The sequence below is a fragment of the Schistocerca cancellata genome, chromosome 8 (genome assembly GCF_023864275.1).
Source record: "Schistocerca cancellata isolate TAMUIC-IGC-003103 chromosome 8, iqSchCanc2.1, whole genome shotgun sequence".
Classification (NCBI taxonomy): domain Eukaryota; kingdom Metazoa; phylum Arthropoda; class Insecta; order Orthoptera; family Acrididae; genus Schistocerca; species Schistocerca cancellata.
Genome location: NC_064633.1, coordinates 493,383,362 through 493,409,745, shown reverse-complemented (window position 1 = coordinate 493,409,745; position 26,384 = coordinate 493,383,362). Strand labels below are relative to the sequence as shown.

Below are 26,384 nucleotides of genomic sequence, written 5' to 3'. Positions count from 1 at the left end.
CAAGATGCAACTAACTACAGATTGCAGGCCACATTGGAACAAATTATGCCTGTCGTCTAGGCTTTGAAGTCGTACCTGTATCATTCCAGTGACTGGCAGAGAAGGATGAGCAGACCACCCTTGTGCATAGAGTTTCAAAGTAGCTCACAATTTGCAGCATTGTCCCCAGAACTGAGCATGGCCCTTTGGCTCTGAGTTAAGTGGAAGAACTGAACCAGAGAGTTCAAGGTTTCTGTGACAGGCTAGGCTTTGAGTTCCTGGAATTGTGCCATGGGTGAAGTGTGCACTATATATCAGAGACTGCTACTCAGGTATATGACTTTGTGTGGGGTGCACACAAGGGTTTTTTTAGATGGCACAATTCTCCATCCATTCCAGATAACAATAACTGTAGGAAACCCAGAAGTGTCAGTGTAAGATCAAAAGAAATGCCTCCCACAGGTGAGAGTATTAACATTCTAATGATAAGCTGCCAAACCATTCAAAACAAAATGTCAGAGTTTGAAGCACTCATAAAAGCAGTGAAGTTCACATAATGCAAGGTACAGAAAACTGGTTGAAACCTCACTGTTGTGAGACTTCTCATTGTACATCAAAAGGATAGACAAACGGGAAACAGAGGTGGTGTATATATCACAGTAGACAAGAAACTCAAATCCACCAAGACAGAAATTGAAGCTGCATGTGAGATTGTTTTGGCAAAACTAAGTATCAGGTGTGGGCATAAAATGATAATTGGACCCTTCTATCACCCACCAGACTCATCTCCTGTTGTGACTAAAAGTTTTAAAGAAAACCTCAGTTCACTTGTATGCAAGTCCCCAATCATACTGTAATCATCATTGGAGAATTTAATCATCCAACAATTAATTGGGAAAATTACAGTTTTGTTGGTGGTGAGTGTGATAAGACACACTCTGAAACTTTACTAAATGTCTTTTCTGAAAACCACCCAGAACAGATAGTTATTAACCCCACTCATGATGGAAATATATTGGCTCTAATGGCAACAAATAGACCTGACCTCTTTGAGGATGTTGACATCAAAACTGTTATAAGTGACCATGATGCGGTTGTGGCAACAGTGATTACTAAAATAAGCAGACATGTCTCACATGACGTACTGGAAGGTTTGAATCAAGGTGGTTAGGTTTCCTGAAAGCATTTGACTTAGTGCCACACCTACACTTATTGATCAGTAAACTAGACAAAAAATCAATTGTGTTGTATCTGGATGAGGAACTTGAAACTTTCAACACAGGACAGGAACATGTAGAGGAACTATAGGTCAAGTTTAAAAGAATAGTTGACCATGCACTGGATAGATATGTACCCAGTAGAACAGTTCATAATGGGAGGGAACTTGCATAGTATACAATCACTGTAACGAAACTTCTAAAGAAATAGATTTCAATGCACAATAGGTGTAAAACAAAGCATAGGGCTATAGATAGAGAGATGCTGAATGAAATACATCTACCTGTGAAGAGAGCAATGCATGATGCATCAGTGACTACTGTAGCAGAATACTGCCAAATGATATCTCACAAAGCCCAAAGAAATTCCGGTTGTATGTAAAGGCCATTAGTGGCACCAAAGTTAGTGTCCAGTCCATAAAGAATGAGACAGGAACTGAAATTGAGGGTAGCAAAGCAAAATCTGAAATGCTTAACTCCATTTTCAAATGTTCCTTTACAAAGGAAAGCCCAGGAGAACTGTCCCAATTTAATCCCCATACCACTGAAAATATGATTGAAATATCATTGTTAGTGGTGTTAAGAAACACCTGAAATAGTTAAAACTGGACAAAGCTCCAGGGCTTGATGGAATCTCTGTCAGATTCTATACTGAATTTGAGGCTGAGTTACCCCTCTTCTAACAATAATCTATCATAGATTCCTTGAATAAAATAGAGCATCCAGTTCTTGGAAAAAAGCACAGATCACGCCTGTCTACAAGAAGGATATAGAAGTGACCCACAAAACTATCATCCAATATCTTTGATACTGATTTGTTGTAGAGTCTCAGAACATATTCTGAGCTCAAACATCATAAGGTATCTTGAACAGAATGACCTCCTCAATGCCAACCAACATGGGGATCAAAAACACTGATCATATGAAAATGAACTCACACTTTTCCCACGTGACATACTGGAAGGTTTGGATCAAGGTGGTTAGGTTTCCTGAAAACATTTGACTCAGTGCCACACCTACACTTATTGTCAAAAGTATAGCCATATGGGGTATCAAGTGAAATTTGTGACTGGAGTGAGTACTTTTTGGTAGGGAGGATGCAACATGTTATGCTGAAGGGAGTGTCATCGTCACATGTAGAAGTAACTGTAGGTGTGCCCCAGGGAAGTGTGTTGGGACCCTTACTGTTCATGTTGTATATTAATGACCTAGCAGACAATATTAATAGTAACCTCAAACTTTTTCAGATGATGCAGTTATCTATAATGAAGTACTATCTGAAAAAAGCTGCATAAATATCCAGTCAGACCTTGATAAGATTTCAAAATGGTACAAAAATTGGCAACTTGTTTTAAATGTTCAGAAATGTAAAATTGTGCACTTCACAATGAGTCACTGTTGGAATTGGCCAGCTCATACAAATACCTGGGTGTAACACTTTGTAATGAGATAAAATAGAATGATCACATAGGCTTAGTTGTGGGTAAAGCAGGTGGAAGGCTTAGATTCATTGGTAGAATACGGGGGAAGTGTAATCAGTCTACAAAGGACATTGCTTACAAATCACTTTTATGACTGATTCCAGAATATTACTCAAGTGTGTGGGACCCATATAAATAGGACTAACAGGGCATATTGATCATATACATAGAAGGGCAGCACAAATGGTTGCAAGCTTTTTTGATCCATGGGAGAGTGCGACAGAGATACTGAAAGAACTGAATCGGAAGAGTCTTGAAGATAGATGTAAACTATCCCAAGAAAGTCTGTTAATGAAGTTTCAAGAACCAGTATAAAAAGATGGCTCTAGAAATATACTGTTAAAGTAAATAAAGCAGAACAGTGTGTTTCCTTTATTCTCCTACAGTGGTGCTTGGTTTTTTGTTGTGTGAATTTATTTGCCCCTAAGAGTTTTTTTTATTTTCAATGCTTTTACTCTATGAAGTTTTTATTGTTGCTATGAGTCATCTTTTAGATATTAAAGGAAGAAGATCACTATTCCTAAAAGTGTTGTGTTCTTGCTGTAAAATTATATCCTAAGTTCACCCACAACAGGTTATGGGTCCAGGTTTGAACGTTTCAGATTCTGAGAATTATAGTATTTGTTCACCAGACTATTTTTCCATTTACTAGACACACATACACGCACGTGCACACACGTGCGCATACACACACACACACACACACACATATATATATATGCAAATGCAACTCACACACACAACTGCAGTCTCAGGCAACTGAAATCACATTGCGAGCAGCAGCACCAGTGGATGATGGAAATGGCGACTGGGTGGGGGTTAAGGAGGAGGCTGGGGTGGAGAGGGGGAGGGATAGTACTGTGGGACTGGTAGACAGATGGAGGGCAGGGGAGAGTTGTGAAGAGGGGGGCAGGAAGTAGTGGAAAAGGAGAGAATTAAAAAGACTGGATGTGGTGGTGGAATGACAGCTGTGTAGTGCTGAAATGGGAACAGGGAAGGGGCTGGATGGGTGAGGACAGTGACTAAAAAAGGTTGATGCCAAGATGGTTATGGGAACATAGGATGCATTGCAGGGAAAGTTCCCACCTGTGCAATTCAGAAAAGCTGGTGTTGGTGGGAAGGATCCATATGGCACATGCTGTGAAGCAGTCATTGAAATGAAGGATACCATATTTGGCAGTGCATTCAGTGACAGCGTAGCCCGCTTGTTTCTTGGCCATTCATGCAGACAAACTGCTTGTCGGTTGTCATGCCTACAGAATGCAGCACAGTGGTTACAGCTTAGCTTGTAGACCACATGACTGGTTTCACAGGTAGCCCTGCCTTTGATGGGATAGGCGATGTTAGTGACAGGACTGGAGTAGGTAGTGGTGGGAGGATGTATGGGACAGGTCTTGCATCTAGGTCTGTTACAGGGGTATGAGCCATGAAGTACGGGATCGGGAACAAGGGTTGTGTAAGGATGGATGAGTATATTGTGTAGGTTCGGTGAACAGCGGAATACCACTGTGGGAGGGCTGGGAAGGACAGTGAGAAGGGCATTTCTCATTTCAGGGCATGACAAGAAGTAATCAAAACCCTGGCAGTGAATGCAATTCAGTTGCTCCAGTCCTGGGTGGTACTGAGTTACAAGGGGAATGCTCCTCTGTGGCAGGATGGTGGGACTTTGGGAGATGGTGGGAGACTGGAAAGATAAGGATGGAAGATTTGTTTCTGTACAGGGTTGGGAAGATAATTACAGTCAGTGAAGGCTTCAGTGAGACTGAAGAGAGAGACTAATCTTCACTGCAGAAGCAATGACCACGGTAGGCTAGGCTGTAGGGAAGGGTCTTTTTGGTATGGAATGGGTGGCAGCTGTCGAACTGGAGGTATTGCTGGTGGTTAGTAGGTTTGATAAGGACAGAGGTACTGAAGTATCCATCTTTGAGGTGGAGGTCAACATCTTGAAAGGTAGCTTGTTGGGTTAAGTAGGACCAGGTGAAGCAAATGGGGAAGAAGTTGTTGAGGTTCTGGAGGAATGTGGATAGGTGGCCTTACCTTTTATCCAGATAGCAAAGATGTCATCAGTGAATCTGAACCAGGTGGGGGGTTTACAATTCTGGTTTTTTAGGAAGGATTCCTCTAGATGGCCCATGAATAGGTTGCCTTAGGATGATGCCACGCCGGTGTCCATAGCCATACCCCGGATCTGTTTGTAGGTAATGCCTTCAAAGGAGAAGTAATTGTGGGTGAGGATATAGTTGGTCATGGCGACTAGGAAGGAGGTAGTTGGTTTGGAATCTGCTGGGCATTGGGAAAGGCAGTATTAAATAGCGGTAAAGCCATGGGCATTAGGAATGTTAGTGTACAGGGGGTGGCATCAATAATAAGGAGCAGGCCATAAAATATACCAACCACTTCCTCCACCGACTCTCCACAGTTCCTGTCCCTTTACCACACGGTGCCATGCTCGTCACTACTGATTCCACCTCCCTGTACACTAACATTCCTAATGCCCATGACCTTACTGCTCTCTGGTTTCAGTATATCACTTAAGTGCCCTTATACCACATCGTTTTGTGATGGATGTGTTCTTGGCAAATCCCACCGTAAACCATTTAGCCATCGCAGAGATCATCCACAAACTGTCAGTGAGTTGATCAATGCAGATGTTGATGGACCCATGTCTGTTGACTCTATAAATGGTTTTCATTACTATGTGATTTTCAAATATGGTTATTCTTGTTTTGTTTGGATATATTTCATGCGAAATAAATCTGAAGTGGCTAACAATTTGAAAAAGTTGTTGAAGGAGTGTGATGCTGTTGATCATAAGGTAAGAGTATTTCAGTCTGATGGTGGAGGAGAGTTTAATTGTAACATTCCAGACACTCCTGAGCAAAATGATGTTGCTGAACAATCTAACCAACATATAGTTGAATTAGCTCGCTCAATGTCAACGTCTAGCAGTTTACCTAAATCATTTTGGACTCATGCATGTGACACAGCTGTTTTTGTACTCAGTCATACCGGGAAGTCAAATGTTGAAGGTAAAAAACCTTTTGAGTTGTGTACTGGCAAAGTGATTAACAATATTAGCTATCTACGAATTTTTGGATCAAAATTCTACGTTTATTTGCCAAAGAAATTTTGTTCTAAGTTCGATGACAAGGCTGTGCCTGGCCATTTCATTGGCTACACGAATGACAAAAACGGTTACAAAGTCTGGATTCCTCAAAACATTGTGTGATGAAATCACACAATGTTGATTTTCAACCAGAAAAGCTATGTACAACTAGAAATTTGATTGAATCAGAATTTAATTCCATACCTTAAGAAACAGGAGAGAAAAGTGAATCTACTGTTGATCACACAGAAACTAGTCACCAAGAATATTCGAATGAGTTACCAAATCAACATTCAGTTCGTGAAATACATCCCCCAGTGAAATTTAGTGACTACAAATTAGGATACCAACCTCACCACTCTCAAGAAGCAAATGCATTAGTTTGCCTGACAAAAGCAATCCATGAAGAGCTTGCACCAACAAACTTCAATGAAGCTATGGAAAGTAGTAATTCCAATAAATGGTTTATTGTGATGAAAGAAGAAATGACAGCATTTGAAGAAAATGATACCTGGGACTTGGTAGAACAGCCTAAAGGAAAACATGTTATGATCATAATCGATGCGTACTTTGTATTAAACATAAACCTGATGGATCGATTGATTGATACCGTACTCACTTGGTTGTGCGTGTTATGTTTCAATGTGCCAGACTTGATTATGATCAAATTTTTAGTCCAGTTGCTCCTTATGACACTATTTGTGTTATAATAGTGATTGCAGCAGAAGAAAATGTGAAACTTGGTCAGTTCGACATTAGAACTGCATTTTTATATGGTGACTTGGATACAGAAATAGACATGGCTCAGCCAGAAGGTTTCAATGATGGGTCAAGTTGTGTCTGTCACCTCATGAAATCATTGTATGGACTTATCTAATCACCTCATTGTGACAAAAAATGGCTTTATTAGTTCAACAGCAGATCCTTGCAATCACATTTGAGAAAGCAAAACAGAAAAATTGCTGACTGCTATTTATGTCGATGATGGACTTATCGCAGGAACAATTGAATGTGCAGTGAATTCATTTTTAGTTATGTTAAAGTCTGAATTCAAAATAACAATGGTATCCTTAGACTCATTTTTAGGTATGCAAATAGAGCAACAAGAGTCTGACTTGCTTATTTCACACCGAGCATACACAGGAAAGATTCTACATCATTTTAACATGGCTGATTCAAAACCATTAAAAACTCCCTGTGATAATGAACAGTGAATATAACAATACTCTTGACAGCAACATTCCTTATTGTTCATCTGTGGGATCATTAATACACCTGGCATGCTCTACTTGTCCAGATCTTGCTTATGCTGTTCCAAAAGTTGCTCCATCTATGGCTAAATCCATTTCCTCTGATTGGAATGCTGTAAAACACATTTTCAGATATCTTTGTGGTACTTCAGACATAGGTCTCTTCTATACTTCATCTGGCGGTAAACTCTGTGCATATGCTGATGCTGACTTTGCTGGCAACACTAAAACAAGATGATCAACAAATGGTTTTACTTCAATGATTGGCAACATGGCTGTATTGTGGACATCTCAACTGCAGAAATCAGTTGCATTATCCACCACTGAAGCGGAGTATGTTGCTGCAAGTGAAGGAGCCAAGGAATTAGTATGTCTCAACAGACTACTGTTGGAGATCAGTGGAAAAAGAAACACACCTGTATTGTTCATTGACAAAGCAAGTGCCATTAAATTAGTGAAAAATGCAGAGTTCCACAAAAGCTCGAAGCACTTCGAAGTACAGTATTATTTTGTATGGGATCTCTATCAAAATGAGGGTATCAATGCAGAATATGTGTGTGTTCTGAAAATCATCTTGGTGACATATTTACAAAGCCCTTAAAATCAAACAAATTTAAAGCAATGTGTACCAAGAGAGGACTTCGTAACTAATGTGTTTTGACTACTTATTTTTTATTTAAAAGTTGTTCAGTGCACCAGTTTGATTTGGGGGAAGTGATACATTAAATAAATCAGGACTGTGTGTTTCCTCTCCTCTCCTATGGTGGTGCTTGGTTTTGTGTTTTGTGAATTTCTTTGTTGATAATAGTTTCTTTTATTTTCCGTGCTTTTACCCTATGAAGTTTTTGTTGTTGTTTCCATGAGTTATCTTTTAGATGTTAAAGGAAGAACATCACTATTCCTAAAAATTTTCTGTTCTTCCTATAAAATTATATCCTAAGTTCACCCACAACATATACTACAATTCCCTAGGTATTACTCACATAGAAATCTGACGTTAATTATTGGATATAGGTTCCACCTTTTATGCAAAACACTGTTTTTTCTTATTACCAAAACATGTTTCAGCACCTCTGTGCCATCATCAGTGGGTTTTGTTTATTGGGCAACTTTATTCTACATTATATGGTTTTGAAGTTCGATGTGTATGGTGTCCTGCACTGCTAGCTGGTCATGTATTGTTGGGACTGATCCTTCTTCTTTCTCATTCCAAGGGCACTACACAGACTTATTCCATGTACTATGTGTATTTTAGGTTTTGCAATCTCCTTTTCACTTCACAAAACATGGTGTGCACATGCATGTGGAAAATCATGCACACCCACTACATCTTTGGGTTACAATGGAGGCAGCAATAGGAGCATACAGGTTAAAAACTGGAAAAAAACTGGAAATCTTCAGGGTACCCAGGATCTCACATTAATATAATGAATGTGGCAAATATAAGAACGGTTGGGGAAATGCTGGCTCACTATATGATATGCAATGATAGGAAGTAGGGATCAGTGGAAGAACAAACTACAATACCTTTTGGGTGACTTAGTACAATTTACTGGTGAGTCGGAACTGATAAAGGTGCTGGGGCTGGAGAAAATGTTCAAGGAAAACTTCTATGATCCTGAACTTGGCTTGAACAGGTAGCAGATTAAACTGAAGGTAGGTCTAAAAATGCCCATGGAAACTTCAACAAACATTTGTACACAGTAGGAATAGAGGAAGAAGCCCCTAAGTGTGGATTGTGCAGTACAGAGGATGAAACCATATCACATTTAATTTTCTAGTGCTAAGCACTGGAGACCAAAGACACAAAATATTTGGATCATCAATTTCTGGAGAAACTGTGGCTAAAGAAAGGGTAAAGGGACTCCTAATAGTCTTTATGGGTACTAGTTGGCTGTTGTAGAATGACATAGAGAGAGAGAGAGAGAGAGAGAGAGAGAGAGAGTACAATAAACTTATTTTGGCGTGGCCAACAGAGAGTTAGGATCACTACTGTTTTATTACCCTAGTTAAATCAAATCAAATGTGCCATTAACTAGAATTTGTTTCACATACCAGTATGTTCAAGAGGCTATTCTGGTAACCATTGACGGAACAGAGTGTAATCAACTGCAGACTGTCAGTCATTTTGGGACAAACAATGCCTGTCATCTGTGATCCGTGGTCATACTTGGATCATTCCAGCAACTGGCAGAGAAGGTTGAGAATACAGCTTTGCTTTTGATGAAGCTCGCAGTCTGTTGCATTGTCTCCAGAACAGATCATAGACTCTGGTTCTAATCTGAGAGGAAGGCATGAACCAGAGACCGTGGACATTCCATGACAGGCTAAGCTGTAACTTCCTGGACTGGCACCATGGGACTGAGAATTGCTGGGTGCCCTACATAGGTCAAGGCATGCACTACACACCAGAGGCTGCTAGTTGACTGTTTGTCGGATGCACACAAGAGATTAGACAACTCTCCAGCAATAATGATAGCTGTAGGAGAACTGGAAGAATCAGTGAAGATCCAAAGAAATGCTCCCTACAGGCAAGAGTATAAAAATTCTAGTGGTTAACCGCAGAAGCATTCACAAACAAAGTGCCAGAGTTTGAAGTCCTCTTAAAAACCAGCGAAGTTCACATAAAAAAGTTCACATAATACAAGGTACAGAAAGCTGATTAAAACCCAAAGTTGACAGCAGTGAGATTTTGGGAGAAATTTTAAGCATATATTGAAGGGATAGTCTCATGGGAAATGGAAGTGGTGTATTTGTCATGGTAGACAATGAAATGAAATCTGCTGATATAGAAACTGAAGTACATGCAAGACTGTCTGGGCAAGACTCAGAGGACATAATATTATAATTGGGCCCTTCTATCAACCACAAGATTCACCTCTTGATGTAACCAAAAATTTTAGAGAAAAATCAGTTCTCTAATGGGTATGTTCCCCAATCATACTTTAATTATCAGAGGAGACTTTTATAATCAACAACCAAATGAGATAATTACAATTTTGTTAGTGGTGGACATGACAAGGCATCCTTGAAACACTATTAAATGCACTCTGTGAAAATTACATAGAACAGATGGTTCAGAACACTCTCATTATGGAAATATATTGCATCTAATATCAACAAACAGATCTGACCTCATTTATGATGTCTATATTGAAACTGGTATCAGTTATCATGAGGCAGTTGTAGCAACAATGATAACCAAAGGGCAACTAGAACAAGCAGAAAGATTTATATTCTCAGTAAACTAGATAAAGGCTCAGTAGTATCACACCTCAGTGAGGAACTTGAAACTTTTAGTTCAAGACATTAGCATATGGGGGGAACTATGTGCATGTTTAAAAGATTAGTTGACCATGCAGTGGACAGATATGTACCCAGTAGGACATCACGATGGGAGTGACCGCCCATGGTATACAGTAACTATAGAAAAACTCTTAAAGAAACAAAGACTACTGCATAATAGGGGTAAAGCAAAGCAGAGGACTGTATATAAAGAGACGTTGAATGAAATGTGTTTGGCTGTCAAGAGAGCAATGGATGAAGCTTATAATTACCACTATAGCAGAAATAGTCAAAAGATCTTTCCCAAAATCCAAAGAAGTTCTAGCCATATGTAAACTCTATTAATGGCACCAAACTTACTGCCCAGTAACTCATAGACGAGGCAGAAACTGAAATTGTTAGTAGCAAAGCAAAAGCAGAAATGTTCATTTTCAAATGTTCCCTTACAAAGAAAAAGCCAAGATTACTGCTCCAGCTCAATTCTCATACCAAAGACAATATGAGTGAAATAGATAGATGTGACAGTGGTGCTGAGACACAGCTGAAAGCATTGAAATTGAACAAAGATCCAGGGAGAGATTCTGTACTGAATTTGCAGTCGAGTTATACCCTCTTTCAAGTATAATCTACCATAGTTCCCCTGAACAAAATAACCATGCCCAGCATCGGAAGAAGGCACAGATCACATCCCCATCTACGAGAAGGGTGGCAAAAGTGATCCACAAAACTACCATCAAATACCCTTGACATCCATTTGTTGCAGAGAGAACATATTCTGACCCAAAACATAATGACCTCCCCCATGCCAATCAGCATGGATTCCGAAAACATAGATCATATAAAATATAACTCAAATTTTTCTCTCATGACATCCTGAAAGCCATGGATCAATACAGTCAAGTAGATGCAGTATTTATTGATTTCTAAAAAGCATTTCTCTTAGTATCACGTCTATATTTAGTATCAAAAGTACAATTATAAGTTGTAGAAGTGAAATTTGTGACTGGATTGAAGATTTCTTGTGTAGAGGATAGAGTGTGTTATGATAGTTGGAAAGTCATGGACAAATGCAGGAATAACTTCAGGTGTGCCACAGGGAAGTGTGTTGGAACTCTTGTTGTTCATGATGCACATTAATGACCTTGCACACAATATTAATAGTAATGTCAGGCTTTTTGCAATTGTCCATAATGAAGTAATGTCTGAAAAAACTGTTTAAATATTCAGTTATTGATAACATAATGTAAATGGACAGATTAAAAAATCTACTCACCAAGCGGTGGCAGGGGAACACACCGGACTTTTGGTAAGTCTCCCCTGACCTGGGGTTCTGGGTGACTTTTGTAAACTGTACCCCTTTTCCTAGACCTCTCTAGTTCTTTTTATTCAACCCTCTTCCTCCCCCTTCACCTCTACCACCAGAAGAAGGAGCCACCAGCTCCAAAATCTTGTGAAAGTTAAATCCTTTTGTGTGTGTGTTCCCCTGCTGCCGCTTGGTGAGTAGATTTTTTTATTTGTCCATTAACATTGTTCCAAATACTCAGTCAGATATTGGCAACATTTCAAAGAGTCATGACTTGCTTTAAATGTTCAGAAATGGAAAACTGTGCACTTCATGAAATGGAAAACACAGTATCCTATAACTACAGTATCAGTGAGTCACAATCAGAATTAGTCAACACAATCAAAAAAAGTTTTAAATCACCTCAAAAAGTTGGAATAGAGATCAACATAAACACCATTTCTGCCATTTTTATTGCTCATGAAAACCACACATTGCATGTGGTACCACCATATAGCGAGACCTTCAGAGGTGGTGGTCCAGACTGCTGTACACACTGGTACCTCTAATACCCAGTAGCATGTCCCCTTGCATTGATGCAGGCCTGTATTCATTGAGGCATACTGTCCACAAGTTCATCAAGGCACTGTTGGTCCAGATTGTCCCACTCCTTAATGGCGATTCGGTGTAGATCCCTCAGAGTGGTTGGTGGGTCACATCATCCATAAACAGCCCTTTTCAATCTATACCAAGCATGTTCAATAGGGTTCATGTCTGGAGAAACATGCTGGACACTCTAGTTAAGCAATGTCGTTATTATCTTGAAGGAAGTCATTCACAAGATGTGCATGATGGGGGCACGAATTGTCATCCATGAAGACGAATGCCTCGCCAATATGCTGCCAATATGGTTGCATTATTGGTCATGGCCTTCCATGACCACCAGCGGTGTACATTGGCCCCTCATAATGCCACCCCAAAACAGCAGGGAACCTCCACCTTACTGCACTCACTGGACAGTGTGTCTAAGGCATTCAGCTTGACTGGATAGCCTCCAAACACATCTCTGAGGATTGTCTGGTTGAAGGCATATGTGACACTCATCCGTGAAGAGAATGTGAGGCCAATTCTGAGTGGCCAATTCGGCATGTTGTTGGGCCCATCTGTACTGCGCTGAATGGTGTCATAGTTCCAAAGATGGACCTTGCCATGGACATCAACAGTGAAGTTGTGCGTCAGCATCATGCAACCTATTGTGCACAGTTTGAGTTGTAACATGATGACCTATGGCTGCAAAAAAGCATTATTCTACATAGTGGCATTGCTACCAGGGTTCCTCCAAACCATAATCTGTAGGTAGTGGCCATCCACTGCAGTAGTGGCCCTTGGGTGGCCTGAGCGAGGCATGTCATTGACAGTCCCAGTCTCTCTGTATCTCCTCCATGTCTGAACAACATCGCTTTGGTTCACTATGAGACACCTGGACACTTCCCTTGTTGAGAGCCCTTCCTGGCACAAAGTAACAATGCGGACACAATAAAACAGTGGTATTGACCATCTAGGCATGGTTGAGCTACAGGCAACACGAGCCGTGTACCTCCTTCCTGGTGGAATGACTGGAACTGATCAGCTGTTGGACCCCCTCTGTCATGCTTGGTTTTTTACATCTTTGGGCGGGTTTAGTGACATCTCTGAACAGTCAAAGGGACTGTGTCTGTGATACAATATCCACAATGAACATCTTATCTTCAGGAGTTCTGGGGACTGGGGTGATGCAACTTTTTTTGATGTGTGTACTTATACATATACCTGGGTGTTACACTATGCAGTGACGTGAGATGGGATGATAACTTCAGCTCAATGTAGGTAAAGCCGGTGGCTGACTCTGATTTTTTGGTAGAATGCTAGAAAAATGCATTCAGTCTACAAAGGTGAGTGCTTACAAATCACTCACATGACCCATCCCAGAATATTGCTCAAGTGTGTGGGACCTGTACAATATAGGACTAACAGAGTAGAGTGAATGTATACAGAGAAGTGCAGCACAAATAGTTGCAGATTGGTTTGATCCATGGGAGAGTGTCTCAGAAATATGAAAGAAACTAAACTGGTAGATTCTTGAATACAGGCAACAACTATCCAGAGAACGCATTTTTACAAGGTTTCAGCAACCAGCTGTAAATGCTGGATCTAGGAATACACTACAGCCCTCTATGCATCGCTCCCATAGAGATCATGAGGACAAGATTAGAGTAATTTCAGAGGATACAAAAACATATAAACAGTCATTCTTCCCATGCTCCAAACTTTTATGGGATGATGATGATGATAATTTTAGGTGATGGTCACTCAACATCATGGTCATCAGCACCCTGATGAAAAGTCAGCATGCCAGCCTCATGAGTGGGGAAAAAGACTGTCCCCACATGCACAGCAGTTTATAATGCAGCAAAGTCTGCTTCCCTTCTCTCCAATTTAGTGGTGAGACTGACAGTTCACAAAATTTCACCACTCTTGTAACACTGGAATAAGTATTGGTGAGGATGGTGGGCAGATCTCCGTCAAGACAGAAGGCTGCCCTGATATCAGTATGTAAGACACATATCAAAATATGCTGAACTGAAAGTGGCACACCACAAACCTCACAGAGTGGTGGATTCTACTGCCAGAGGAAAAGCCACGTGGTAAAGGGCTATGTCTGACGTGCAGCCTGGTAAGCAGAACCTCCTTCCAGAGGTGAGGCTGACATGATGTCTACCATGCCTGTGTGAATGATTTGAGTGACCACAGTTTGTTTTCTGTCACCTGCAACCATTCAGTCTCCTACTGATGCATGACACTTCTGTCAGAAAATGAGATGATGGTGTGCAATGGGATGAGACACTGGCGAACACCACCATCCCAACATGCTTTCTTGGCTGCTTTGTTGGCCATGTCATTGCCCTGTATCCCAATGTGGCCAAGTAACCAGCAAAAGATCACTCCCTTGCCACAGTGTTGGGAGTGGCTGTAAGGAGTCATGGGTGAGCTGAGTCTACTGGATACATTTGGTGAAGTGCTTGTAATGCACTAAACGGGTCAGAACAAACAAGAAACCTTGTACGGTGATGTCTGTGAATCATCTCCAGTGCCTTCATAATGCTATATAACTCTGCATCATAATTTTTAAATTGTTCCAAAAGAGTACAAGTTTTCTTGTACCATGTCAAGCTTAAAATTATTTGGGCCACCAAGGTGCAACACATTCCATCCCTGGCTGTGTATTCGAAGGTCTGATAGACCTTCATCCTTGAGACACTCAGTAGCATGCATCTCAAATGGCTTGGTCGCATGGGGCTGATTTCTGAACAGCCATTCAAAGCTGAATTGGACCACTGCACTAAATGCCAATTACTGAGGTGACACTGAAATTTTCAATGTGAGCCAAAAGGATAAGTTGCCAAATCCAGAGAGGTGGTTTACCAGCCTCTGCACACAGACTCTAAACTGGGATGGTCCAAAAGGCTCCACTGATATCCAAATGCCCTTGTGGTGGGCAGTGCCTAACATCTTGAGGTAGCAAATATGGGCTGATCCATAGACCACACTGCCATAATCTAAACGTGATCATGCGAATGCCCTATTAAACTGCTGGAGGTGGGACCTGTCATCTCCCCATGCTTTTCCACTATGGCATATCAAAATATTGAATGACTGGAAGCCATTTGTTCATAGGTGTTTCAGGTGTGGGAGCCAAGTTAATTTTCAGTCAAGTAATAAACCCAAAAAGAGCTCAGTTTTCTGAAAACATAAAATATTGTCCCCCCATTGTGAGCACTGGTTGGTTAAAACTTTGACAAGTATGGTTAAAACTGACACACTCTCACTCTGATGAGGACTGAAAACCAGCTGTCTTGGCCCAGGTTTCCAGCCTCCTGCTGGTCAGTTGTGGCTGCCTTGTCATCACTGTAAGAATGGAGGAAGCGTAGAAGATTGCGAAGTTATCCACAAGCAAAGAGCATTTGACAGGGCTCATGACTGCAGAGAAAATGCCACTGACAGCAATGGCAAACAATGTGACACTGAGTACAATGCCTTGGGACACCCCATTCTCTTGAACATAACAGTCAGACAAGGCATCACCAACGCGATATTGATAAGCTGGTCCTCTAAGAAAGATTGGATAAGAAGTGGCAGACGCCCATGTAGTCCCCATTCATGAAGCTAGTGAAGTTTGTTGTACCTCCAAGTAGTATTGTATCTTTTTTGAGGTCAAAAAACACACAAACCAAACAGTTTTGCCTAAGAAGGACTCCTCTATTGTCTTCTCCAGTAGAGTTAAGTTATCAAGTGTGGACTGGTAGCACCTGACACCACACTGGGAATGACTCAGGTGACTTTGGGATTCGAGCAGCCAGACGAGGTGGTGGTTGATCATGCATTCAAGAATGTTACCCATACAACTGTTAAGGGCTACACTGTGGTAACTGTTACGGGTGCTATGGTTCTTGTCTAGTTTCTGTAATGAAACTCATATTGCCTCCTTCCAAGTCATGGGGTACTGTCCATCAAACCATACTGTCCATCAGACCAGATCTGATTGAAACATGAGAGGAGCTGTCCTTTTGCTTCAGGGCACAGATGATGGAGCATGGCATAATGAATCTCATCAGGTCCTGGAGCAGTGTCTCTGGCCACAGGCAGAGCTGATTCCAGTTCTCACATGGAGAATGGAAGGCTTTAGACTTCCTTATCATGCAAGAAGAAATGGAGCTTCCTCATCTCTGCAGTTCTACGGAACACCTGAAATGCAGGAGCTTGCCTGGATGATTCAGTGACTGTAAAAAAGTGCTCAGCTAAAACCTGAACCATATCTTAGGCATGTCCACCAAGACCCCATTTCTCAACAAGGACATAAGGGGTTGTGTACTGCCCTTGCCTGAAATCTGCCTTATTCATTCCCAGACTTGCACAGTGGATGTGGAGCAATTAATGGAAGTCATGAATTCCTTCAAGGAATCCCTCTTCTGTTCTTTTATCACTTGCCTTGCATGTGCTCTCACAGATCTGAAGGCATGAAGGTTTTCTGTAGCTGGATGGTGTTTGAAGTTCTAGAGAACTGTTTGTCTGGCTCTGACTGCTGAGCAATAGTTGTCATTCCACCAAGGTACAGGCCATTGTGTGACGTGATTGCTAAACTGGGGGATCTACTTTGTGGCAGCCTGTTGGATCTCATAAGTGAGAGTGACCAACATCTCATGTGCACATCACCGTACAAGGTTTTGAATCAGCCATCTTCATGGTCTGTCAACCACCATCTGAGTCAGTAGATGGCTTCACACTGGGAAGTGGTCACTAGAATGTAAATCTGTAACCACTTTCCACTTAACTGAGTCTGCAATAGCCAGGTAGCAAAATCGGAGGTCAATGGCTGAAAAAGATCCTGTAACTGTCAAAAAGTTTGTGATGTAACCCAAATTTGAAAGGCAGATATTCTCAGAATGGACAAGTCACTTGATAATTCAACCCACAGAGCAAGTGGTAGCTGAGCCTCACAGCACATTATGTGCATTGAAGTCCTCCACAATGGGGAATGGGTGTGGGAGTGCTCAGAAGATTTCTGTCAGTGCACCTGCATCGAAAGGGTTATGAGATGGAAGATATAAAGAACACACTGTGATGTTAAATGGTGACACACTGTGATGTTAAATGGTGCTAGAGCTTTCATAGCAACTGCTTGTATGGCCATGGTAAGAGGAACAGGAGAGGAGTGGCATCTGTCATCAATGAAAACAGCCACTTCACCTTTAGCCCCATCTCCAGTAATATTGTCCTTCCTGTAGGGGTGGTAACCCCTTAATGCAGGTGTGTCAGTGACTTTAAAATGAGCTCCTTGCAAGCAGAAGTAGAATGGTTTCGCCTGGATCAGGAGCTGTAATTCTTCCTAATATGATCAGTCTCCATTTAAATTCCACTGCAACATGGCAGCCCCTGTGGGAGCCATTGTTTATTGATGGTTGATCTCGTCTTTCTCCCCCAGAAGCATCAAATTACCCAGGAGGCCATGGGGAATGTAAGATGGTGCCTGGCTTTCTGTTTCCTCTAAGTGGAAATCCATATTCTCAAAAGTAAATTCATCATCTGAGAGGGAGAGAGCTCACCAATCCAAAGGTTTAATGCCACTTTCCTAGACTTTGAACTACTTTCTGAAGGACATTTTTCATTACTTATTTGAGGAGTTGGTTGCTTGGGTTGAGGGTACAGCTTAGTATGCTTCTGATGGTGGGCAGCGAGTTGGTTGCTTGGGTTGACAGGATGGCTTAGTAGGCTTCTAATGATGGGCAAAGGTATGTGGTTTAGGTTGTAAGCCCATCGCCGATGGCTTCCAAATGATTTCTGGTTAGAGTGTAGCTTTTCCCCCACAGGTACACCAATAAGTGCATGTGCTCATACTTGAATCTGTGGTCTGCGTTTGTGTGGCAGTATCACACTTGACAATTGGTTTCTTAAGGTCCGACACAAGCAGAGTAACAAAAACCGGAGGTTGCATACCTTTGAAAGCTTTTTTAACTTCACCATAGTGTTGCATCTCATGACTTTCAACTCCTGAATTTTCCTTTCCTTTTTGTAAACCTCATTCTTTCTTCTCCATAGTGAGTGATCCCTGGAGCAGTTTATACATTTAAAATGAAGTGTGCATGAATTGCCTGATTCATGAGCTGAGCCTCACTATTTACACATCTAGCCTCCCATTACATCCATAGTGGTATGGCCAAATTTTTGACATTTGAAGCATCGCACTGGGTTCAGAACAAATAGGCAAACTTTAAGATGGATATAGCCTGCAAGGATGTGTCCAGTTAATTCTTGAGTGCCAAATATTGCAGATCTTTCCAATAGCCATTGACTCTCCTCATACAGTTCAGCACTTCTGTGATGCCCATATTTTTCCATCCTTCACGTAACTCCACAGGGTCAATCTCCATTATATCGGAGCAGGTAACCACACATTTATGGAAGTTAAGGGTGGTCACCTAAAACCTTACATCCCAGATGCTTGAATACTTGGTTTGAAATAGCAGTTTCAAGTAGAGGCATTCCATTAAAAAGTCGTTTGACACTTTTTAGGGATCCAGCAATAGCCTCCAACGCCTTGTGAATACAGGAAGGGAAGACCTTCTCACAGGTTCCCCCTGTTCTCTTGATTATAATGAAAGTGTTATGGCACACTAGTGCCCTGTTACTATAATTCTGAGACTTCTTCTCGGGATGACTGACCAACTGAGCTCTCTTTGATGAGTGGGTGTAGGTACTACCTGACGATACACCCATGCCGTCAGGAGTAGTTGCTTGATGAGACTGTTCCATAGGGATTCCACAAGACAATAGGGAAACAAATGTTGACCAGGCAGAGCGCTGTGTGCCTGAAGAAGCCATATAAAATTAGGTGGTGGCAGGTGTCCCAGAGGTTGCCTGCTAGAGATTATTTTACCTCAACAGCCATTCATTTCATCAGCACATAGCACACTTTGAGGTTGACAGTGTTTCTATAGAGGTCTCTACCATCCTTTTGGTCCAGGCAATGAAGGAAAGGCCCTGTTCTCCAAAACACACAACATTCCACCACTGTGGTCGCTGAAGCATGCCCATAGCTTACAATAGCAGGGGACTGGCAGCATTTACCAGTCCGCAGCTTAGGAACCCAGGGTCACTAAGCATGTACCCAGTAAATGAATGATGAGCCCCTGGGAGGTTAATGGAGAGGGAAGAAGCCCTAGTAACTAGTAAAGGGGTTGTAGCTTCTGCCATGCACTTCACAGTAATTTGTCACATATGGATGTATATGTAGATAGGTGTATGATTATGATCATACACGTGTTCATTTTTCATTTTCCTGTACTATATCTCATAAAAGTATCATAATGTATATAATTTAGGATAACAATTAATTATGTACAATTTTTGTTGGAAAAAAATCAAACACTTGATAATGATAAAGTGAAAAAGTGATGTAATCTTATACTGTCTGTGAGTTTCAGAAATTGTAATGGGCTTATTTGTGCTTAATATGGGGAGAAAGATATCTGTTTGATTCAAATTAAATAATTTGTCCAAACAGAACAGGCATTTTAACATGCTGTTATGCCAACAACAAACACACATAACTGATTTCACACATCTGTTATAATTGGCGATATTGCTGCCTTGCATGATGCCCATGTAAAACACTCAAAGAATCAAAACAGCGGAAGGGAGGGAAGGAGGATGGGGGTGGAGAGAGAGAGAAAGAGAGAGAGAGAGAGAGAGAGAGACAACTAAAGAAAATCGATTCTGTGTGGTTTCTGTTGCCTGAGACTGCAATCATAGCATTGAGTTGCATTTTTGTGTGTGCGTGTTTGTGTGTGTGTGTGTGTGTGTGTGTGTGTTTTGTTGACAGAGGCCTTAACAGCTGAAAGCTACAATTGTTAAAGTCTTTTTGTTGTGCCTATTTGCGACTCAGCATCTCCGCTATATGATATGGTGAGTAGCAACTTTCCTTCTCATACTATTGTTACATTCCATCCCAGATTTTCCATTGATTCTAAACTTGTTCTAGTAAATGCCTCAGAATTTGCCAGTTTTTAAATTTATTATGAAAGTTTTGTGGACCACTCAGCAAAATTATGTAAATAGCTGGGATCTTCTTCAGGTTAAAACTCAGAGTTTTTTCCTTCATATTCTACAAGTTGTACTGGCTGTGAAGTCTGGTCACATATGGTAACACAATGTAAAGTTTTTCTGACAATAACTGAGATCTTCTCAAGATTTTAACTGGTTTTTGCTAACAAATTACAACACTATTCTTCTTTGTCTTCTTCTTCTCTCTCTCTCTCTCTCTCTCTCTCTCTCTCTCTCTCTCTCTCTCTCCCCCCCCCTCTCCACTCCCTCTCCCTCCCCATCCCCAAACAATCTACATCTACATCTACATTTATACTCCGCAAGCCACCCAACGGTGTGTGGCGGAGGGCACTTTACGTGCCACTGTCATTATCTCCCTTTCCTGTTCCAGTCGCGTATGGTTCGCGGGAAGAACGACTGTCTGAAAGCCTCTGTGCGCGCTCTAATCTCTCTAATTTTACATTCGTGATCTCCTCGGGAGGTATAAGTAGGGGGAAGCAATATATTCGATACCTCATCCAGAAACGCACCCTCTCGAAACCTGGCGAGCAAGCTACACCGCGATGCAGAGCGCCTCTCTTGCAGAGTCTGCCACTTGAGTTTGTTAAACATCTCCGTAACGCTATCACGGTTACCAAATAACCCTGTGACGAAACGCGCCGCTCTTCTTTGGATCTTCTCTATCTCCTCCGTCAACCCGATCTGGTACGGATCCCACACTGATGAGCAATACTCAAGTATAGGTCGAACGAGTGTTTTGTAAGCCACCTCCTTTGTTGATGGACTACATTTTCTAAGGACTCTCCCAATGAATCTCAACCTGGTACCCGCCTTACCAACAATTAATTTTATATGATCATTCCACTTCAAATCGTTCCGCACGCATACTCCCAGATATTTTACAGAAGTAACTGCTACCAGTGTTTGTTCCGCTATTATATAATCATACAATAAAGGATCCTTCTTTCTATGTATTCGCAATACATTACATTTGTCTATGTTAAGGGTCAGTTGCCACTCCCTGCACCAAGTGCCTATCCGCTGCAGATCTTCCTGCATTTCGCTACAATTTTCTAATGCTGCAACTTCTCTGTATACTACAGCATCATCCGCGAAAAGCCGCATGGAACTTCCGACACTATCTACTAGGTCATTTATATATATTGTGAAAAGCAATGGTCCCATAACACTCCCCTGTGGCACGCCAGAGGTTACTTTAACGTCTGTAGATGTCTCTCCATTGAGAACAACATGCTGTGTTCTGTTTGCTAAAAACTCTTCAATCCAGCCACACAGCTGGTCTGATATTCCGTAGGCTCTTACTTTGTTTATCAGGCGACAGTGCGGAACTGTATCGAACGCCTTCCGGAAGTCAAGGAAAATGGCATCTACCTGGGAGCCTGTATCTAATATTTTCTGGGTCTCATGAACAAATAAAGCGAGTTGGGTTTCACACGATCGCTGTTTCCGGAATCCATGTTGATTCCTACATAGTAGATTCTGAGTTTCCAAAAACGACATGATACTCGTGCAAAAGACATGTTCTAAAATTCTACAACAGATCGACGTCAGAGAGATAGGTCTATAGTTTTGCGCATCTGCTCGACGACCCTTCTTGAAGACTGGGACTACCTGTGCTCTTTTCCAATCATTTGGAACCTTCCGTTCCTCTAGAGACTTGCGGTACACGGCTGTTAGAAGGGGGGCAAGTTCTTTCGCGTACTCTGTGTAGAATCGAATTGGTATCCCGTCAGGTCCAGTGGACTTTCCTCTGTTGAGTGATTCCAGTTGCTTTTCTGTAGATGACGTGAGTATCAATCAGTTTCATATTTAACCGGGATTCTGGGAGTGGCATTTCCTTATCCATTCCACAATTTGAACCTTGACTACTAGGTCCTTAACTGACTTCCTTCTTTTGAAATCCTACAATAAGTCATTCCCAGTATGCTCTCTGTACAATTTATTTACATTTGTATTCCTCTTTAACTCCCAGCAAAGGAAGCTTCTATTCTAGATTGAAGACATCGCCTAGTCTTTCAAACATTGTTTTACAATATCATTTACCCATCTTCAGACTTCTATAGTAGTAGTAGTACACATAGAGGGGACCGGGGAGGGATGGGGTGGGGGGGGGGGGGGGGGAAGTCAGAGGATAGATGCCAGGTAGAAGATGGTGGGAACAGTGTCTTAGAATATTATGCCAGCATATATTCAAAATCTTGGAATATACTACATGTTAAATTTGAGAGCAAGATAGCTTGAATAAAACAAGGAAGTTTATTTAGAACACTTATAGAGAGTTGTTCAATTGAAATTGCATCTAACTGTCAGAATGTTACAATCTGTTAAAGATTACTACATTGCTAGACTTCCAAATGCTTTATTTCCAACTACACTTCATTAATGTATCAGGAATGTCAATCTTAGCTATCAAACTGTTGTGGCTTATTTTCATCTTCATCACTTCAACTGCTGTTTATAACACTATCGAGATGGTATCAGTAGATTCAGTAAAACATTCTAGTTCATCCTTACAACCTGTTCACACAATATTTTGACCAATAACACCTGTAGCCATCCTATAAGTTCTATAGACAAGAAATGCAATTTGGATTTTGCAGTTTATCAAAAATTAACTGCAATGTAGACTTACAACAAATTTCACGGCTACACAATTATCGAGAAAACATAAATTTTGAAACAAACAAAATGCATATTACATGTAAACAAATGTCTGAACATTAACATCATAGAAATATCCATGTTAATTTCAGTAACAAACCAAAAGATGAAAATTATAAATTGTGCAATAATATTAACTAAGTAATTAAATATCTTTCAGATCTTTATGTTTCATCTGAAAACTTAGGAGACAGAGACACTGAAATGCATCCTAGTTTTTGTCAATTTTATCCCAAACAGAAAATAGCTACATTTGAAATATGAGAATTGCATTGGAATTCTGAATTAAAAAGCATGATTAATTCACAAAAGTGTTCACACCAAAATTACTTTTATTATTTGTGAATCCTGATATGGAACATAAAACGGATGTAACCTATTTGTAGAAAAACACAAAACTGCAAAACACCTGTTTCACAATCAGAATGGAAAACATGCGAAAGTCAAATTGAATATACCATTGTCAACACAAGATAAACATCACATTCACATAAATAATTATTATCAACCTGTAAGTTTCAAATTTTTCTAGTTTTTGTTATAGTTTTAACCTATGTCAAAGGCTTGTGGACAAAATCCACAATAATAGCTCCAGCCTGAACCTGGAGGTTTTGACATCTTGAGGGAGACGATGCACTTGGTTGTGCCAGGGATGGTAGGAAGTAGAATGTGTTTTGAGGGTCACTCTACAAACTGCTACCATCACTAATACTTGTGAATATTGTAACCAGCAGTGGAAGTGTATCAGAATTTGGAAGTAAAGCATATGGTGGAAAATGATGTCATGGCCAAGACTTTTTATTTAAAGACGAATGTCAAACTTCTTACCAGAACCTTTTTTTAATAAACTTGCACAAGAAGCAGCAACAGCAGCCTGGGAGACATCACGCAGAACTTCAACAACATCAAAAAGCTAAGTATAAATTATTTCATCTATGCCTTCTACACTTTGAACAAATTTAAATACTTTGCGGTAGAAGACAAATACTGGAATCTGCTCATACCCGAGAAGGTATTAGAACAGGTGGATGAAGTGACATTAGATGTTCTCGATCTAGGCCTTCCCTTTGCATTTTTCTGTGGCTTTCTGTGTCTTTATTTACTTTGTTTTTCCTTCTTTATCAACAGAAAAAAACATGTTGCTCCAAAAATCAGATATACTGCAAACCTGATTCCATCTATTGCAATACAAATATAACTTATTTTTATTTAACTATTTCTCATCTGTAAACAGTTTAAGGAGTATTGTGTAATGAATTTCAAAATAAAGAAGTCTGTGTTTCTTCAGTAATTTCTTTGCAAGTGCATCTGAGTATGAACTAACCCAATGTGTAGTGTGACATCTCAGAAAAGTGTTACATGTGCTGTGCATTTAAGTAAAGAAAAAAATTCTTTAAAAAACATTATGTGGGGACTTTTTCAAAATACATTTATAACAATAAAGACATTGATATTGTTTTAACTCACCCTGCAATGAGTCTCATGGATGTCATCTTGTTGGAAGATATATGCAGTAACAAAACAAATGAGCAATGCACAAAGTGGTAGGGAAACTGTCACTAGACACAACTGTCGAAAACTTATGAGGAATACGACAGCTGCTCTGTTACAAATGGAATTTCCTTCCATTGTAAACAACTTGAAATTATGGGGTATTTCTGATGTTAATAAATATTGAATTTGGCCTTTAGGAATAGCATCTCTTTCCAGAAGTAGGGGAATATTGTCTTTAGCAAAATTTCCATGCTGAGAACTCTCAGCTTGCAACAGCAATTTCCTCCAGTAAATGATACCTGAAAGAAACAAAGAAACCAATACTCTTATTTTTATTTCTCATCTACTTTCACAAATTTTAGTTTCTGAAATAAATTTGCTTTATTCATTAATCTCAAGATACTTCAAAGAATTATGTGTCACTATAACAATGAATTACTTGTGTAACCCCACAATAGGTCCTACCTGTCAATTGTTCTATAAATTTTCTTATACTTATTATTTCTCCCATACAAAATACAAATATACTATGAAAAGACAAGGACTAAAAGCACTATTTTCCTAAGCTATTATATTTATACAAACAGGAAATTTCAGAGTAAAATATTGCAGTGTGAGCAGCAAACTATACCATATTAGTGAAGCACCATGGTCCAGTGTTGTAATGTACCTGTTTTATACGTAGTTCACATCACACATGTCTTTTTTCATTAGACTTGCTCTATCTTGAAGTCACATGACATACACATTTTCGCAGTAGATAGCCATGTCTTAAAATAACAAGTCACTAAAAGAAAATAATACAAAGTAATAGGATGCCCAGCTATATTTATATGGATGAAATAATTATATGTAGCAAGACAATACACACAATAAAGCTTGCAGTGTTAGTGTGTAAAACTGGAAAGCTAATTTGTAGCACAAAATGGAGACACATGCACAAGCAAAATTGCATTCAAAGTTAAATGTACTTGTTGTGAAGTTTAAAGCTTTCCCGGCATACTGATTGTTCCATAAAAACACAGGAGAACTGCCAGATATCAGTAACGTCCTGCCACGATATTTCGGCGCAGAGTCTTCTGGTCATCTTCAGGTGAGTGCCACTGTAGTAGTACTGGTGAGTACGCGCTGAGCTCTGCTATTTAAAGCCGTACTGAGGTGACGCTGCGCATGCGCTGCTCAGCGTGCGCATTCATGACGGCTCCGTGCGCTGCGCCTCGCGTGTCCTCCACTGTGAAAGCCTGGCGTATCGGTACCAGGTAGATTTCCATCTTTATGCAGATAACTACGTCGACTACGAAGTTTCTCTATAACAGGATTCCAAGCAGAGTTTAGCTGATAACCGTTATCTCGATTGATGAGAGTCTCGTTGTCAGACAATCTTATTTCCACAGATTCATTGATAATCGAGCTCCAGAAGTTTGACGTATGGGCCAAAATTTTTGTGTCATTGTAATTCATGGAATGATCTGTGGAAATACAAACATTCAGCGATTGTGGACTTAGTGGGTTGGAGAAGGCGAGTATGCCGTTGGTGTTCCACAATGCGTTCCTGCACAGTTCGTGTTGTTTGCCCTATATATGATTTGCCGCATTCACACGGAATTTTGTAAACACCTGATTTACGCTGGCCCAGGTCATCTTTAACGGATCCCACCAGTGATGAAATTTTGGAAGGAGGGCGAAAGATGACTCTCACTTGATACGTTCTCAATATTCTGCTATCTGTGAAGATAGGCAGAATATTGAGAAAAATGAGGAAAAATGTGTTCACACTGAATATTATCACTCAGTTTTAGTGTCACAAATGATGTTTTCACACAATAATTAACACTTTATGACCACTCACAGTATTGCTCCATATTTTTCTTATCCAGATTTCAGAATAATGTATTCCTATCTTTACCCACATGTCTGGAAGAAAACAGCCTGTCTGATTTGGAAAGTTTTAAATTCTGTTAACATCACATT

At 40.5% G+C, this 26,384-nt stretch overlaps 1 protein-coding gene across 1 annotated transcript in view; it reads right to left on the bottom strand.

The window, feature by feature from the left end:
* Positions 1-26,384, bottom strand: part of LOC126094921 (post-GPI attachment to proteins factor 2-like) — a 107,502-nt gene that overhangs the window by 47,464 nt on the left and 33,654 nt on the right. Inside the window, exon 2 of the mRNA XM_049909568.1 lies at positions 24,387-24,712. Within this exon, the coding sequence (XP_049765525.1) occupies positions 24,387-24,548 (162 nt within the window). The 5' untranslated portion in view covers positions 24,549-24,712. The remainder of the gene's footprint in view (positions 1-24,386; positions 24,713-26,384) is intronic.